This window comes from Alosa alosa, chromosome 7, assembly GCF_017589495.1.
Source record: "Alosa alosa isolate M-15738 ecotype Scorff River chromosome 7, AALO_Geno_1.1, whole genome shotgun sequence".
Lineage (NCBI taxonomy): Eukaryota > Metazoa > Chordata > Actinopteri > Clupeiformes > Clupeidae > Alosa > Alosa alosa.
Genome location: NC_063195.1, coordinates 23,706,293 through 23,726,018, shown reverse-complemented (window position 1 = coordinate 23,726,018; position 19,726 = coordinate 23,706,293). Strand labels below are relative to the sequence as shown.

General features: G+C 40.4%; 1 protein-coding gene across 2 annotated transcripts in view; it reads right to left on the bottom strand.

Moving 5' to 3' along the window:
- Nucleotides 1–172: 172 nt before the first annotated feature.
- The window catches only part of LOC125298497 (cytochrome P450 3A27-like), a 30,264-nt gene continuing 10,710 nt past the window's right edge, over nucleotides 173–19,726 (bottom strand). For both annotated transcript variants that reach the window (XM_048249262.1, XM_048249263.1), the window contains 8 exons: nucleotides 11,000–11,088; nucleotides 10,180–10,328; nucleotides 8,875–9,002; nucleotides 8,696–8,777; nucleotides 7,185–7,345; nucleotides 6,522–6,748; nucleotides 6,208–6,370; nucleotides 173–817 (listed from right to left, as the gene is read on the bottom strand). In XM_048249262.1, the coding sequence (XP_048105219.1) occupies nucleotides 731–817; nucleotides 6,208–6,370; nucleotides 6,522–6,748; nucleotides 7,185–7,345; nucleotides 8,696–8,777; nucleotides 8,875–9,002; nucleotides 10,180–10,328; nucleotides 11,000–11,088 (1,086 nt within the window). In that variant the 3' untranslated portion in view covers nucleotides 173–730. The remainder of the gene's footprint in view (nucleotides 818–6,207; nucleotides 6,371–6,521; nucleotides 6,749–7,184; nucleotides 7,346–8,695; nucleotides 8,778–8,874; nucleotides 9,003–10,179; nucleotides 10,329–10,999; nucleotides 11,089–19,726) is intronic.

The following is a 19,726-nucleotide window of genomic DNA, read 5'->3' as shown; positions in this document are numbered from 1 at the left end:
AAATCTGGCACTAGTTAGCCAATGCTACCAACAGTTTTTCATTGCGGTGCCTCGGCCATCGGCCTAGCCATGCAAATAAATCACTGTTTTACACCATTTACGAGGCTCGAAGTAGCTCCATACTTCATTGGTAGACTTCCGAGGGCCTTGACATTTAAAACGAGACATTGAGAACTTTGAAAAAGCACTGGTAGTTTATTTATTTAAGACTATTTATACAGACAGTACCTTAAGGAACTTTACCGTTCAACGCCATGTTGAATTTAGTCACGATAAGTCGAGCGACGAGTATGAACGAACAGGTATGATAAGGGATCAGATTCCAAAAATAATTCTGTGGAAATGCATGGATTCCAGTTGCTGCTTCTGGAAGCAATGAATTTTGGAATCTGATCCCTTATCATACCTGTTCGTTTGTACTCGTCGCTCAGGTACACTGCAGGTAAGCTTGAGCTCAGCTTAACCATCAATCTCATAATGCGCTTTAGCATGCAATAAAGCCATATATGGTGGCATGCAAAAGTTTTAGCTGCTGTTGAAAAATGTAATTGATGTGCAGATGCTTTCAAAAATAATGTCATGAGTAAGCGTTGCTTATCAAAGTTACAATACAAAGTGCAGTAAACAACAAAAACAAATTGCATCAATGTTTTCTGTATGTGTGGATCATATGCTGCATGATTGACACCCCTGGTCCAATGCATGTGGGCGCTCAGCCTCGGGGAGTCAGCTATGCTCCAGCTGACCGAGGAGACAGTTGCAGCTTGATGGGTCTCTTGGGAGCCATTGTAAACTGACACTCCAACTCCACTGGAATCTAAAGGGGAAGATGGGATAAATAATGTATTTGTTATTTGAATGATGCTAAATGACTTAAGCTACATGTCTACACAATGCCAGCGATTTTACAGACTCACAAGTTGAAATTGTTTTAACGTTGTTGTGTGACGTTTTCTGTTGCTGTTACTTTGGCTCCAATTCATTTAGCTGAATTACATTAGCATTCCATGGTCTCTCGTTGCTAGTCTCTTCTATGTCTGATTGGGGCTTTGCAATGAACAGCTACAGAGACAGTCCCCCTAAAGCAGCTGGGTTAAGATTCTTGCTCAGGGGGAACAAAGGTGGCAGCCCCTGAACCAAACTCACTGATGAGGGGTGCCCGGTGCATGATGTTTCTCCCCGGCCCAGAATAGCTTAGGACCCGCCGTGAATATGAGCTTTGACTAATCTGTGGCGGGGCGCTACAAAATCAAAACCGGCCAACAATTCACGATTGTTAAAGGATTGTTGTTGCCACTAGGGCTGTAACGATATACGATTCGAAACCGAAATCGCGACATTCATATCCACGTTACTGTGTCGCGGTGTGAAAAGGCAGAATCGCGACACACCCTTTCTAGTGTTTCACGCAGTGCTTTGCAGCTTACGCAGCCGCAAAAGCAACCCACAACTCCCGTTTTACTTATCGGTAGCCTACGTTGTCCAAAAACAAATAAATAATAATTTCATACCTCTCCTTGCTTTCATTGTAGACTATGTGTGCAACTTTACCAAACAGTATAGAAAGTAACCCCCTCTCCTTGCCCCGCTCTCTCTCACGCTCCCTCCCTCTCCTGCTCAATGAACACGCGCGACACATTCTCTGATAAAACATTCACAATCGTGAAAGCAAGGACGCATAAACGACTAGCTAAATTACTATTAAATCCGCTTAGCATTATTAGCATGCTGCACATATTTGTTTAAAACTCTTGCATTGAAGTTGACTGATCATCTCAATACCAACGTTTCCCAAAAGGGCCTGTCCCAAGGATAACAAGTATTACCTTGAAACTTAAACACACACGGGGAAACTGAACAGTCCAATCAGTAGACTATGATAGGCTAAGCTAGCCAACTATGCTACTTTGTTAACAATATTTCCAGGCTTCAACCAGACAGCTGAATTAAAGAGGTGGAGTTGTAATAAAAAATAGTAGGCCTAGGCTATTAGGCATAAAGTGTGCTGTCATAATTATCAGTCATTCAGAAAAATATTTTTAAATCAGGATATAAAATAATAGATATATTATATTGTAATCCTCTGGTGTTCTAATCTAAGGGAGGCTATTAAAATGTTATTTAATAAAATAACAAAAAATGATATAAAAAATAAAATAAAAAAAACCGTGGGTCAAAAATCGTAATACAAACCGAATCGTAAGGTTGGTGTATCGTTACAGCCCTAGTTGCCACATAGAAGCATTTCATAGAAGACGTCGGGCTTAATTGCTATTAAATCCGCTTAGCATCGTGACCATGCTGCGCAAATTTGCTCAAAACTGCTGCATTGAAGTTAACTCTGCTAAGGTCTTATCACAACATATTACATTACATTACATTACATTTGGCTGATGCATTTTTTGCCAAAGCGACTTACATATGTCAACTATATTACAAGGGATTACATTGTCCCCGGAGCAACTTGGGGTTAAGTGCCTTGCTCAAGGGCACAACGGTGGAAGCCGGGAATTGAACCGACAACTTTCAAGCTACTGCACGCTAGCCCAGTTCCTTAACCGCTACACTACCACCGCCCCAATAAGTATACTCTTGATCCCGTGAGGGAAATTTGGTTGTCCCAAGGAGAAGTATGAAGAAACGTTATGAATTGCATCCACACATCAGCAGCCTTTTAACTGTGTTACAATTGCAAGGGTTCCCTCACGAACGCCTTAAAGTGACAGGCACTCAATTAGACCTATACACTACCAAGATTTTTTAAATAATCGAATTATATTCGAATAACGAAGTTCGGAGTCAAAGCCCTACTTAACATCTAGCTTCTCTAGCAACAGGCTTTTTGTTGTAAAACCAACCGAAGCAAGCTCAGTTGACATGAATAACTAGGCACCGCTGATTACATGTTTATGGTTAATCATCTGTAAATGTAAATCAGGTTTCTAGGCCAAGTATACTTCCGTATACAAGAAATTTGGTCTCTGCATGGATGTGGACAGTGGCAGTGTCCACTCCTTCGTCTTCATTAATATTCCCGGTAGAATTCTCAAAATTTTTGGCCTCTATGTGTCCAGATTAAGGGTGTCACGATTCTCCAAATCCTCGATTCGATTTCATTTTTGATTTTAAAGTCACGATTCGATTTCATTTTCGATTTTTAATATTACTATTTATTCATTCCTTATATGTTATTTACTTTTTTGGGGGGGCTTTTCCTTTTCTGTTTCAGGGGACTTTTATTTTGAAACCGTTCCAACCGCAAAGTTGTAATGTAAACAGAACAAACATTAAACAGAGACAATGAAACAACACAGAATGATAATTTCATTGTTTCAGCAAACTCCGAAGAGACCTAAGATTAGTGTTCATGGAATATGTCAATGTGCATTTTAAGCCTTAAAGGAATTATCCGGAGTAAAATGCACTGTTGTTTGGAACTGTAGAAGAGGTATAAAAATAGCGTTTTGTAGCGGCGAAATGACATGCCCGGGTCACTTCCAGGCTAACGAGTTTTGACTAAAAACGGTAAAATCGAACTTTCTCAAAACACATCCGAATGACATGATTTTGATGTCAACTCAACGTATGTACTCCCAATCACCCGTAAATTGATCTAAAGTGCATTTTACTTCGGATAATTTTGGACTGTAACTAGATAATCTTTTCACTTGCTAAGTTGAGTAGGCTAAGTTAGTGTTAATTGATGAATGACAAAATACTTCACCGGTGATTTCAGAGTAGCAAGAGGGCCTTCCATTTCGGTAGGTTGATGTGTATATTATTATTATTAACTGGCTGCAGCCTAAAACATAGAGGAGTGTTGACATAGCAGTTCAGCACGTGCGTGTGCGTTTGTGCGTCTTGGCATACATGCTGAACGTGACATTGGGGTGTGGCTGCATCGTTGATTCTACTTTTGAGTTCGAAGTTCGTGATTGAGATGTAATTTCGATCGATTTCAATATAAAATCGAAATCGACACCCCTAGTCCAGATACATAGTCTCTGTTTGTTCTTGGTCTTGGATTTTGTTAAATAACTTATAGCAGAGGTGGGACCAAGTCACTGTTTGGCAAGTCACAAGTAAGTCCCAAGTCTTAGCACTCAAGTCCAAGTCAAGTCCCAAGTAAATATAGAGAGAAGGGCAAGTCGAGTCCAAGTCCAAGTCTCATCAAAGCCAAGTCGAGTCCAAGTCCCAATCTTTTTCAAGTCCTGAACAAGTCATCAGGTACTCTTCACTTAATAATGGCATTATTAGACTATCGATCATAATTTTAACACTTCCATCTAATCCACAGAATTTGAATGTCTTGAAATCTTTTACGATATATGCGTGCGCATACAATATACACATGTGCATACCTGAGTAATCTGTACAAAACGGATAGCTACATGACAAATATATATATTGTTTTTCCAAATTGCAGAGCCCACTGTAAGTATGAGTAATAATTTGACTGATGGCATTTCACTGCGCTAGGCCACAGATTTGCCTGCAAACAATTTATTAGGCTGTCTGCCAGTGGCGACTCATAAGGGAAGCCAAGGTCAACACTTTTATATTATTTAAAAGATAATAATGACAGTCATTTTGTTTTAAAGTATTCATTTCTTAAGAAATACTACACATTTGATGCTGTTTATCTCATTTGTAAATGGTGCACTGTCACTTTAAGCCCATTGTGTGCCACTGTCCACACATTCTCATAATGATCCTTTTTTTTACCAGCTCCGTTCAAATAGCCTATGGCTAGTCCACAAACTCAAACATTGTTTGTGCCACATGTATAGCACAATATTAACAATGATAAGCATGATATTAAGTTGGCACAAACAGCTTTCATTCCTTTGGAAATAGATGCATGTTTGACATGATGCTTGCTTGACATTTTCTGTTTGCAATTAAATGTGAATTATGAGCCTGGTAGCCAGTAGCCACCTAGCTAGCTGAGTGGAATGCGTTTCAATCGGCATATCAATGTGCTTCATGTAAACAAATTATTGAATAGGCCTACTTCAAGACTCACCATTTCCATTACACAAAGGCAAAGACAACTCTAAATATTCTTGTCCACTTTCCAAATCACAGTGAGTGCAGCCTATGTCATAGTGACCTGGATCTCATAGTTTATAACAGTAGTGAGAACCGGATAAATCCGCAATTTCCCCTAATCTCGTATTTGTTGCCTTCATGATTTCCTTTTATACGTTTCTTATATTTAAAAGAAAATATCAATCATCATCAACAATGACAAGCCAGCTGGAACCTGCCACTCGTTTTCTCTCCCTCTCGTGCGTGCTTAGATGGGGTTCTCAATTAAATGCAGTAGGCTAGCATAAGTTCAAGTTGGATCTTAATGGAGAGGACTCGAAAAGTATCATCTTTATGTAACATGCTGTTGGTGCATTTTGACATTGTAAACGTTCTCTAACAAGATTGCAAATCAGTTTGCAGTAAAGCTACTAGTTATTGGCTAAATGTTGGTCGTTTCTCTGTCTCTTGGTGCCCTACACACAGTGCGTAACGCATGTGGGGGTAGCGACAGCACTGAACTGTGCTCTAGACTGGCCGCTTGTCTCCGCTATTTTTTTTTTTTTTTTAGTCGCGGAGGGAAAGCATCTCTGGGGTGACTGATCCACGATCAGGAAATTTAGTTTTTGACTCGAGACATGTCAAGTCGTCACAAGTCAAAGAGGCAAAGTCCGAGTCAAGTCTCGAGTGAATAGTATTCAAGTCCAAGTCGAGTCGCAAGTCATGCCGAATTTTATCAAGTCAAGTCTGAAGTCATTAAAATCATGACTCGAGTCCACATGTCTGATTTAGTAGTCCATAGTCCAGTGCGACTTATATCTTTTTTTCCTCTTCATGACGCATTTTTTGACTGATGCGACTTATACTCCGAACTTTGCAGTTCACCATTAACGGACTAGTTACATTCATCCCTCTACCCTTGTAAATTAGTAAAAGGCTTTGTGACACACTCAGAGGAGCATCAGGAACACTGATGGTATTCTTCTCTGTCTTATGAGAGTGCAAAGACCAGTGATGGACTGAAATTAAGTAACTTTAGGTAGAATAACCGCTGGCAAAGTAAGATGTCGCGTGACTAATGTTTAAATTAATCTCAACTTTTGGGGCGACAAGGGAATCACCGGCTGTCTATACCTGGATAAGAAGATAGGTGTTTATCACTTGTGTCTCTCTCACCTCGGTCTCGGCACAGGTGGTGATGGTGAATCTCTGCAGCAGCTCCACGATGGCCAACTTCATGCTGATGAGAGCGAAGCGCATCCCGATGCAGTTCCTGGGGCCGAGTCCGAACGGCATGTAGGTGTACGGGTCTATGCTCTCCTTGTTCTCCTTACTGAACCTGCATGAGGGAGAGACATGAGACAGTGGCAAAATACATGTGAAGGGAAAACAAATATTGGAAAAACATTTTCCTTTTGTGAAAAGATCCTCAGTACAACTCAATTCAATAATTGATCTCTCTTTCTCTGTATCTATCATCTCTCATGTACCTCTCTGGTTTGAAGGTCTCAGGGTCGGTCCAGATTTCCGGGTCTCTGTGAAGAGTGTAGGTGGGCACCATGACAACGGCATCCTTAGGGATGATGACACCACCGACGTCCACAGTCTTCTTGCAGGCTCTATCAATTCGAGGAACAGGTGGGTACAAACGCAGCGTCTCGTTTATCACACTGTCCAGATACTCCATCTGCATCAGGGCTTCATACTGGACTTCAGCCTGGACAGAGATGGGAGCGGTTCTCACTACCCGACCAAAAACGCATTCATATTGCACACACACAAACACACATTCACACACACACACACACACACACACACACGCAATACACAAAGAACACACACAATACACAAAGAACACACAAACAAACAATAACAATGAGTAAACACACACACACAGACACACACACACACACAATTACTGAACTCGCAAAGAAACCCCCATTAGGCCTACTATGTTTTCACTTGATTCAAAATTATTTTACCACTGAAATATTTTGAAATGGCCTTCACTGCCTCAAATCAGTAGCTAACCATTATTACTGGCCTGTGTGATACCATTCACATTGACAATGATTCCATTACTATGAAAAACTTCAAAATATCTCTTTTTGTTGATCGAGAAATGTAATATCTATAATAAACAGAAAGGTGACCTTGTCTGGGAAGACTTCATCAATCTCATCGTGGAGCTTCTTCAGGGTATCTGGGTTTGTGGCCAAATTGTAGAACAGGAAATTCATAGTAGAACTGCTAGTCTCGTAGCCGGCAAAGATAAAGACCAACGCTTGAGACAGAATCTCGTGATCACTCAGTCCTAGATGAAAGACATACAGCAGATTGTAGTGAGAAGAGTTTTATTTAATAAGATAGTAAAAGACTGACAGCCTTTTTATTTATTTACTTTATTTATTAGACAGTGACAACAATCATGAATTGACAGGCAGGATGATGTAAAAATAAGGGGAAGTTAAAGGGGAAATCTGGTGTAAAATGGATTTCGGACATGCTTAGCATGATAACGAGTTCGAACGTTTGTTGGGTAGCAATAAAATGCTAATCTGATGCATTCTAAAGTAGCCTGTTTTTAGCCGATGCTTCCAAAATGCTAACACTGGTGGCGATGGGCATTTCTCATGGGAAAAAGATTGCTAATTAAAAACTATTTACGAGGCTCAAAGTAGCCTGACGCTTTGGTAGTATAATGAAGGTCCTAACAAATAAAACGAGGCATTGACAACTTTGTAAATGTAGATAGTATATTAAAAAGGACTATATACAGACAATACCTTGAGTCGCCATCTTGAAATTAAGTCCCTACAACACAGATCTTGCGTGTTTTTGACAGAAGTAAATGAGAAGTAGCTACTACAATAAAACAATAATAAAAAAGCGAACAATAATACAAAATAAAAAAGACGCATGTGTCTTGGTACGTAAACGTATGGATAGCAATTGCAAGCTGGATCTGAAGCTGGAACATGTTTGGTTTAACTTAAAGGAGAACTATGCAACATAAAAGGTGCTTGAAGCGATGTCACACAATTTTTTTAGGCTAAAACATTTTTTGTCACATCACCTCACCATCCGCTAGCTGCCTGTGTCCTGAATACACTGTAAAAAAATGTAATCTCTGGCTCCAAAAACGGCAACTAAAACAACCTGGGCCAACCTGTGGGGTATACTACGAAGCACGTTAGACATATCTAGGCTATGTAGACATATCGAGGCTTCACAAAGCCTTGACTCAGGGGTATACGTTAAGTGATACTACGATAGCAGTTATGTGATATATTTGAAATTTCATGTGAAAAGGTTTTGTGTGCAAAGTTTCAGGTGAGCATATGAAAGTTTCACATGAGCACATGAAACTAAACTTTAGATTTTTTTTTGCTCATGTCCCCTTAGGGGCTCCGTACTATGGTACCAACAGTATTCGTGACTTCTAGAAACATTATCTATGTGAAAAATTGCCCGTTTTCCTGTAAGCTATGTTTTGAGTTTATATTTACAACTTGGATAGTTGTCACTTTCCCTTCACTCTATAGGCATTCCTGTACCCTTTAAGGTAGGATTAGTGATACTGGAGAAGAAACATTGACATTTCAACAGCCAAACAACTCCAAAGAATATGAGTATTTATTTGGTTCTGTGTGCTGACATATACCTTTGTGAGCGCCATCTCCGGCTCCATTTTCTTTCTGAGGAGCCTGGGAGTCCATCATCAGTTGTAAGAAGTCCACTCGATTCTGCAAACATAAGAAGATATGCAGGTCCAAGGATGAACTTTACCTTCCAGGTTCCATTCTTTACCTTCCAGAGTTCCAGGTTCCATTCTTTACTGACCTGGTGAGAGTTGGCTTCCCTCTGAGACTTAATGGTCTGCAGTGCAGCAAAGAAGTAGTCCGTCACAGACACAGGGAACAAAGAAAAATTCATTTTCTCTAAGATGGGTGTCATGAAAGGGAAGAAACCTGAAGGTAGTTTGAAGCAGAGAGACAGAGACGGGGCAAAATGAAGTCTACATGAAGCAAATTGGTTGGTAGGCTACACCTTAAAAGTCCTGAAGCACTAACAAAAAAACATGGCTTGAAAGTGGTCAGAGATAAAGTCCTACTGTAAATGTAAAAATCTTTGAGTATGAATATGAACAAAAGTTTATGAAGGGGTAAATTAACCCATCTAATTTGTATATTATGACGCCACTGGATGGCAACCACCTCAAATTATGCACCTTTCAGTAACTGGATGTTGAACATATTTGAGCAGTTTTACTTCCTTTTTTTGTCATTTCACCCACATAACAAATTAACATGGAAACAGTCAAATGTAAACCAACAATAGTAAACTATTACTATAACCAAAAACCCTATGCTACTATACAATAAAGTAGCCTGGTCAAATCAGTATCAATTGCGCGTGACTTTGTAGCTCTTCAGAGCCCTATTTTTTACCACCCCTGCTGTCTGTACCACGTCTATTATGGACACTATCATCACAATTACCACTGGCACCTTCAGCTTTGTTAGGCAGAGGGTCGAAATAAGCATGGTGTGCTTAGTGGACACTGTGGCATACACACATAGACGCACCTCCATTCACAGACGCACCGTGACTATCACTGTCAATAGACGATCGATCATAATCTCCAAAAAGCAGATATTCTCCTTCAGAATAGGTGAATAACAGACCCAAGACTTTGTCACACCTGAACTTTTCTTTCAACATTTGGTGTATTTCTGCTTCAATTTGTGGCCTGCACAAAACTTTGGCCTGCATTGCTTCCGAGTCATACAAACAAATTCTTGTCTTCTTTGTGTTTCTCGCGTGTAATACAAGTAGCCTAGGCTACTTCATGAAAACTTTGTGCAGCGAATTTGGGCTTGAATCGAAGCTCTGGATGTCTGCCAACTAGGTGGAAAGTGCAAAAGATATGTCACTGTACTTGGATCTATCATCTGTTTTAATCAGTGCTATTGTTTGTTGCAATTAAAAAATACCCTCAAGGGCCAAAATTACATTATTATTTTGACATCAAGTCACATGCTGGAATTGAGCCGGACCCGGGCCGGAAGTGGCCCGCATGCCGGGAGTTTGAGACCCCTGATCTACATGCTAACACTATACTGTATTTGTGTGGCTATACATTACCAATAATCAGGAGGAGTGGGTTTAACACGTCAAACTTCAACATTTTCTTGATGTTGGTGACAAAGGGGTCTTTGGGGTTGTTGAGGGAGTCGATGTCCACGCTGAAAGCAGTGCTGGTCACCACGTCCATGCTGTAAGCGCCAAAGTACCTGGAAACAGAAGAGGCTTTGCTCTCATACTCTTCTCTTTTCTCCAGATTTGTTTTTCTCTATGTGTTTATTATTCTATCCTTTTTTGCATGTCTCTTTCTGTCTCACCAGTCCTTCTCCCTTAGAGCTACTGTATATAGTATATGGATAGATAAGATTATGCAGTGGTGGTGGTATAAGTATAAGTATATATACTCCTTGATCCCGTGAGGGAAATTTGGTCTCTGCATTTATCCCAATCCGTGAATTAGTGAAACACACAACACACAGTGTACACACAGTGAAGCACACACTAACCCGGAGCAGTGAACTGCCTGCTACAGCGACACTCGGGGAGCAGTGAGGGGTTAGGTGCCTTGCTCAAGGGCACTTCAGCCGTGGATGTGGGCATGGGAGAGCAGTGTTCAACCACTTCCCCCGCCCACATTTTTCCTACTGGGTCGGGGATCGAACCGGCAACCCTTCGGTTACAAGCCCAACACCCTAACCAGTAGGCCATATACTTAGATATGAAATGGACTGGTCAGAGTACATAATGGTATATTATTTATGGTATTTCATAAATAATGTAAGGGCTTCCAACAGAACCTTAGCCTGATAATAATCTGGAAGATTTTGTTTTGTATTCTGGGACTCTGTTTTCCACCCTGATAGTTCACAGAAGCGCTCACTCTTTAGTGTCAGATGGCCTGCCCAGGTCTGCATCCTTCTTCATGCTGTTCACCAGGTTGTGTGAGTGGGTCTTCATGATCCCAAACATCTGATGCAGGAAAAACAGAGAAGACATGTTGTTGTCTGATCCTGTATATGTATGCATGTTTGTATTTATTCACCATCAGAATAAAATGTACCACTGTTCATTGTACAAGATAATACATTATTATGACCGCCGCGCAGCGAAGCGGCGGTCATATAGGTTTAGTCAGAATTTTTTTTTTTTTTTTTTTTTTTTTCGCATGCCCAAATTTCCGTCAATGATTCCCGGGACACTGAAAGACCGGGGTACACGAAACTTGGTGGACATGTAACCCCACATGGATAGCATGGAACCATCGTTTTTCGTTTTGATCTGTAGCCCCCCCGCTGAATTGGACCCCCCGAAAGGAGGGTAGGGCAGACACAGTTTTCTGTGAATATCTCGAAAACCGGAGGGTTTAGGAGGACCATCTTTTTTTTGTATGTTGATCTCAAGGGGCCTTGTCAACCCATTCCATAACCACTCATTTCATGTATAGCGCCACCTAGTTAAACACAAAAAAGTAAAAATGAGGTGGTGTAATTGAAGGTATCTGTGACCTAACATAGTCAAAACTGCTCGAAATTGGAAGTGTAGGATCATTATGACACCCTCTGTATGCACGCCAAGTTTTGTGGAATTCCGTTCATGGGGGGCCACACAATAAATTAATTTATGTTACTATACACCAACTGGCCTGTAGGTGGCCGGAGACAGTTTTCTGTGAATATCTCGAGAACCGTAGGGCCTAGGAGGTCCACCTTTTTTGTATGTTAGTCTTAAGGGGCATGTCAACCCATCCCATTACCACTTATTTCATGTATAGCGCCACCTAGTTAAAAATTAAAAAGCAAAAAATTAGGTGTTTTCCTCTCAATATCTCTGGCTGACAAGGTCAAAACTGCACGAAATTAAAAGTGTAGGATCATTATGACACCCTCTGAATGCATGCCACGTTTTGTGTACTTTCGTTCATGGGGGGCCTTACAATAAAATAATTTATGTGTACATTTAGTGACGTACACCAACAAGGATTCCCGGGACACTGAAAGACCGGGTACACAAAACTTGGTGGGCATGTACCCCACATGGATAGCATGGAACCGTCATTTTTAGTTTTCATCTGCAGCCCCCAGCTGGACTGGACCCCCGAAAGGAGGGTAGGGCAGACACAGTTCTCTGTGAATCTTTTATGGTATGTTGGTCTCAAGGGCCCACATCAACCTGGCTCATAATCACTCATTTGTGATTTGCCCCCACCCGGTAAAAAATGAAAATCAGTAGGATTAAAAAAGAAAGCCAAAATAAATATTCATCATCATCATCATGGCTGCATTTTTTCAGTATTGGCGAGAAGTAGTCGTTTGTCCACTAGATGGCGCATCGTTGCAGTGAGGCGTAATTTTGTTGGAAGTTAAAAGTGGGTTGGAAAAACAATGGGCGCTTCATACAAGGACTGTAATTTACCGCAGCGAACATCTAATAAGGATAGGGCGATGTTCACATGAAGTGTAATTCCCATTTCTTCTTGAAGCCGAAATAAATCTGAGGATGTTTATCGGACATGCTTGGTTTTACTGCAGGTACGTTAATCTTGTAATATCAATAAGGACCTAGGTAATGTTACCGTTAAGCGTTGGTTGAGTGATGGAGGCATTTGATTTATTGCATTTGTAGAAAACTATAAATGCGGTTATACCAAGCAAATGTATAGCAGCACTGTTTGTATCTTTCGACTGTCATTTATTGCACGTGCTACAAAATCATTCTGTGCAATGGAAGATTTACCAACGTTACACCGGTCTGATACAGTTTTGCCTATACATGCGTGAGAGTGAGACGCCTGTTTATTTTGTTTTAAGTGCGTGCAGGGTGTGAGAGGGGAATCGATGTGCTTTGATTACAGCTTGGTAGTTGTAGTCTGTGAAATTAAAAAGCATGTGTGCAGAGCTGCCAACCCTCACGCATTTGATTGGTGTAAAAGCGTGTTGAGCCAATCAAATGAATGAATCTCACTCTCAATGTGTGAGAGTTGGCAGCTCTGCGTGTGTGTGAAGTATCCAAACAATGACACCTTCATTTCATTATGGCTGCTTTAGCAAAACACCTTAAGCTACTGTGTAGTGGGTCCCATTTAGAAGTGGCTACTTCATTCATGGCTTTCCTTGACTCATGGAGCTGCGTGAATGTGATTACAACTTTTCGCCCGCGATATGACAGTTTAAGTCCGCTTGATACTGTAAAGGCGTAAGCCATTGGTTTCAAAGGAGATTTTATTTGTGTCGCCAGCATAGCCTATTGACAATTTATGTTGTCAATAGGCCTACCTTATAATCCTACCTGTAGCTTAGGAAGCTAACAGCTTTCTATTAGGATCTAGTTTGTTAGTTACCGTTTTGTCATAACTCCCTGATGCATTTTGCATTTAGAATAGCCAGAGCGTGTATATCTCAATCGGAAAAATTAAACAATATCGGGTGCCTATGGACTAGGCTGGGTGAACCCAGCCTGATCTGCCCGCTATTTATTTTTGATTTCTTAAAAGATTGAGCTTGGTCTGATGAAAGCCAGACTAGCCATGGACCTCAGTTAAACAATGCAAGGGAACATGAATCAGCCTATATTTGCACTAACAATAACGGACAAAAGCTCTTCAACTTTGGCCCGTTAAAATGTGTATTAACAGTCTAGCGGCGCATTTCATCAAGGCCCATTTGGACATGTCAGTTATTTGCACCACTGGTTAGATGTAAAACAGCATTTTGTTTCAGACTAGGCTACTGTTACTTAATTTGTGCATTAACAATAACGTTTCAGACTACTGTTACTTAATTTGTGCATTGACAATAAAGTATTACATGAACTAAAGATGACTAAAATCTTATGTAGAAGAAGAAACATTCACAAAAATCCATCCATCCAAAATGACCTTTGTTTTTGATAGCTGTTGAAAACGGCATGGAACTGACAGAGATGTTTTTGTTTAAAAATACATAAAAAAAATAAATAAATAAATAAATAAATAAAATTATGCTGATACCTTTTTGCTTTTCCCCAAATACAATGTAGCCTACAGGTGTAAGTGACCTTTCATCAATCCAGTTGCAATGGATGAACTGTGATGAACTGCCCTACTTGTGATTGTTTAGAGATTTTAAAGGTTTTATAACAATTCTACATCTTCTTTGGCTATTCTACAATCTATTCACCTTTTCAGCACCAGTAGGGTACTTTCTGTGCAGCCGCACACACACACTCAGGCATGCCAAACAAGCATACACAAAAAGTTTCAAGAGTGGGGATGGAGTAAAATATGGAGACAAATTGAAGTGTGATTTATTTTCGCGGAACGGATGTACAGGACTGAGCGGCGGTCATATTTTGTACCGCTATGTGGTACATCTAGTTCTATATGTAGTGCTGGTCATATGAAATGCTTCTCAGTTACTGTGCTATGATTTCAAAACTATTTTGAGAAAATTTCAGTGCAACCAAAAAACTCAGCTTTAAGAAACTCAAATAGCCTGCATGTGATCATTGTGGATCATTAACGCTACTTTGACAAACTCTTAGTCAGCTGTATATCCTCTGATTTTAATATTTGTTTTGTATTTGGCCTGTTATGAAATCATGTATTGAACAATTTAAACACAATGAGAAACTTAAAGCCCAAAGTTGGAGACATGCGTGCATGTAGAAATTTGTTGCAAATTCAAAACCAGATTACTCTGGAACGGTTAACTGTACAAGGAATGCTTTACACCTTTGTGTTTGGAAAGGTCTGCTGTTTTTTTATTCTGATATATGGTTTATCGTGTGTTTAAGGAAGAGTTTGTGAAGTATTCCACCGAGATGAATGGGAAGAGAGATGGGCGCAGAACTGTATAGAATAATATGATTTAACCCATTTCACCCCATCGGTCAAAATGTACTTATAAGCCTCTAAAACTGTAACTGGGGAATATCCCAATACTCTTTCAGTAAATATTGAAACAATAGAGTGTTTCAATGAAATGTGTGCAGTGTCAAATGTTTTGAGTAAATTGTCACATGACCAGAGCTGTTTACTTCCTGGTTGCACCTTGAGCACCTTGAGAAGAGGATGACTGCCTCACAGCTCCCAAATAAAAGGTTTTTAAAGTATGTTAAAATAAACATAGGATAAATATTTTTTGTACACATGGTCTTTAAGGTGTCATATACTTCCTGAATTTTTGGTCAACGATACCCGGGACACCGAACGACCGGGGCACATAAAATTTGGTGGGTATGTAGCCCCACTAGACTTTTACGGAAACATTTTGTTTCGGCCCCGGGGGCCAGGCCCCCCCCCCCCCCCGTGCTGGGCCCCGAACCGCAAAAAAAGCAGTTTTTCCTAAATAACTACCTGAACCGTGGCACTGAGGATGAAGAATCTTTTATGGATGTTAGTCTCAAGGGCCCACATCAACCTGGCCCATAATCACACATTTGTGATTTGCACCCCCCGGTAAAAAATGAAAATGCAATATTATTCTGCTTTAATCGCCCCTATCTTCAGTTAAGATGTTCAGAACTGCACCAAATTTTATGTGTATGATTGACCTGGTATTCTCTGGGGGTATGCCAAGTTTCGTAGAATTTCATCCATGGGGGGTCTAAAAAAAATTAGGTTATGTGTACATTTAGTGACTGTACACTCATTGGTCTGTAGATGGCGGTGCACACATATACACATGCACACACACACAGGCACCCACATACTATCGGTATTAGAACGGCCGATACATAATTACAAATTCAGTAGGATTAAAAGAAAGCCAAAATAAATATTCATCATCATCATCATGGCTGCATTTCCAGTATTGGCGATAAGTAGCTGTTTGTCCACTAGATGGTGCATCGTTGCAGTGAGACGTAATTTTGTTGGAAGTTAAAAGTAGGTTGGAAAAACAATAGACGCTTCCTACAAGGACCTGTAGTTTACCGCAGAGAACGTCTAATAAGGATAGGACGATGTTCACATGAAATGTAATTCCCATTTCTTCTTGAAGCCGAAATAAATTTGAGGATGTTTATCGGACATGCTTGGTTTTTACTGCAGGTACGTTAATCTTATAATATTGTAGCGTCAGTGGATGTACATGTTTAGCGTTGAATGAGTCTCTCCCAGAATGCAGTGCGAGTGAATGCTAGAATGTGTAATGTCGGTTATAATAGTTGTAGTTACGTTTAGCATGTTGTGTATTTGTTAGCGTGTTAGTCTCTTTGGTTGTACCTCATGTGTTTATCCTCGTGTTGATGTGTGTGGTAAACCCTTATTGTGTGTTACATGTGAGACTACCCCTGTGTTGCCCTATGTAGTTGTCTGTGTACATATGAGTCTTCCTGTTCCAATAAATGGCCGTCTTGGCCAAAGGTGAATCTTGTCTGAGGGTGAGATCGCTACAATATCAATAAGGACCTAGGTAATGTTACCGTTAGCGTTGGTTGAGTGATGGAGGCCAATTTGATTGATTGCATTTGTAGAAAACTATAAATGCGGTTATACCAAGCAAATTGATAGCAGCACTGTAATTGTATCTTTCGACTGTCATTTGTCGCCTGTTTATTTTGTTTTAAGTGCGTGCAGGGTGTGAGAGGGGAATCGATGTGCTTTGATTCCAGCTTGGTAGTTGTAGTCTGTGAAATTAAAAAGCACGTGTGTGTGAAGTATCCAAACAATGACACCTTCATTTCATTATGGCTGCTTTAGCAACACACCTTAAGCTACTGTGTAGTGGGTCCCATTTAGAAGTGGCTACTTCATTCGAGCTTTCCTTGACTCATGGAGCTGCGTGAATTTATTACAACTTTTCGCGACGATATGGCAGTTTAAGTCCGCTTGATACTGTAAGGCGTGAGCCATTGGTTTCCAAAGGAGATTTTATTTGTGTCGCCAGCATAGCCTATTGACAATTTATGTTGTAAATAGGCCTACCTTATAAGCCTACCTGTAGCTTAGGGAAGCTAACAGCTTTCTATTAGGATCTAGTTTGTTAGTTACAGTTTTGTCATAACTCCCTGATGCATTTTTGCATTTAGAATAGCCAGAGCGTGGATATCTTAGGCCGGGAGCCACGTATACCCCTCAGGATGTTTTTTGCTATGTTTTTTTCACTATGATTTCCTGTTAGCCAATACCCTGGGCCATAACGAGTTGATAGGGACAACTCCCATCTCGGCCCCGTTTGGTCTCAGGGCCCAAAAAAATGTCTTTTAAGAAAAATCTGCAGGCGAAATTATATAGCTGAAAATATTAAGGTACTGCAACTGCAAAAATGGTCCTAGAACCCTGTAAATGTACATGGGTCACCCTGTCACATAGGGGAACCAACCTGAAAAATGGTTCAGGGCTTGGTCATATTTTTTCTGTCAAATATCATGTTCAACATACCCAAAAAGCCCAAAAAATGCTTTTCCGCCTGACAAATTGTCTTCAAATTTGATCATTTTCAACTCTGTTATGATATGCATTAGTCCCTCAAATGTAAATAGAAAACTACCCAAGTTCATGAGCTTCAATTTAAGTCCAAGGTGACCTTTCTAGCTAGAGTACAACAGCTGCTATGTCCAAAGCTATTCACTGTAGCCTATCCGAAAATACTAGCCTCCTGGCCGGCATTCAGACACTTTCAGGCATTACCATTTCATATGGGATTATGAACATCAATTTCACATAAACCATATTTTTAAAGTGTTTGACCTTGACTTGAAAATGGCTATGAATGAAAGTATGAAGTGAATAGCATCAAAAATAACTAATGTTACCACCTATTAGTGGACTGTGAACAGGATGCAACACATGGTACTATCACACAAAAGGAATGTATCAAATGAGAAATGTAAGGAATGGTTTGTATTGTACAGCAGTAGTGTAGAATGTGAATAAGAACTTTCAATCATCATTTAATAATCATCATCATCCTCTTCCTCATCTTCATCCACATTTGTATGGATTTCATCAGTCATGTCATGTTCATCCGTGTCCTCCTCTGCCAAGACATGAGCATCCAATCAGCAGGTCGATGAACATTCAGCCCATTCACAATAAATGTGATTGTTTAGAGATTTTAAAGGTTTTATAACAATGCTACATCTTCTTTGGCTATTCTACAATCTATTCACCTTTTCAGCACCAGTAGGCTACTTTCTGTGCAGCCGCACACACACACTCAGGCATGCCAAACAAGCATAGGCCTACACAAAAGTTTCAAGAGTGGGGGATGGAGTAAAATATGGAGACAAATTGAAGTGTGATTTCTTTTCGCGGAACGGATGTACAGGACTGAGCGGCGGTCATATTTTGTACCGCTATGCGGTACATCTAGTCATTAAATAATTATTCAAATGTCTTTGGTGTGTTTGCAGAATGAGAACATGTTAACAGTCACAATAGTGACCGGTGGGATAGAATGTATCTAGATGCACACATACTTCTACACCTACAAATACACACACATACACATACTCATACATACACACATACAGAGACATACACACACAGATACACACACACATACATACTCACACAGATATATACACACACACACATAGACATATTCACACACACAGACACACACACTCACAGACAGGCACGCCTGCAGGTGTACGTCCGTACGCACTGTGCGTACCATCAGGCTACTCAACAGCGAGAGAACATTTCCCTTGTGTGTGTGTATTCACACCAAATTGACCTACCATACCTTCCCAACTATGCACAGTATCCCATTAGCTGCATGCCATCAGGCCATTTACCATTTTCTATTACGTAAAGTTAGTGAACACGTTATCAAAATTAACGTGCACACATTTTGTTTGAGCAGGAGAGAGAATACGCACGCAGGCACACAATAGGCTACTTGTTTTCTTTTACTCGGCTATCTATATATGGTTATCAGCACACAATGTTAAGCTAATTCACTAACTCAATACTCATCATGGATATCACAAGTTTTAAACAACGAAAACAGAAAGGATGGAGGCAGCAAAGCTAGGAGTTATTCCAGATGGACAAGAACAAGGTAGGCAATTGGTGTGCTTGTCAGAACGTTAGACTGCACTAAAGCCAGACGTCACGTTACGCTAGAACAAAACTAAAGGTAACTTTAGCCTGTATAGGGCTGTATCAAGTTGTCCAAAAGAATAGGTCATTGTAGACGTTGTCGTTGTATTATTGTATATGTTGTGGATGTTGTTATGCTATGTAGGCTACTTTTTTGCTGACTGACCAATGCACGGACCTAAAACGGTATATTGTTCACGAGTGAATTTTTTTTTTGCGGTGGGTGGGGGGGATGATGGGTGTGCGTACCATAGCATTAATTCCTGCAGGCGCCCCTGCTCACAGACATAAACACACACACACATATTCTCACACACATGCACACACACACACACACATATTCACACACACAGACATACACACACACACACACTCACATACACACTCACAAATATACACACTCACACAAACAGATACACACAGAAATACACACTCACACATACACACACTAGAGGTTCGCGGTTACAGCCGCGGTTAAACCGCGGATCGGGTGGATGACGTGAAGAAATATAATATTTTAATTAAATTCGGGCGGGTGGCGGTTGAACCACCCATATACATTAAAACAACCAGCGAATG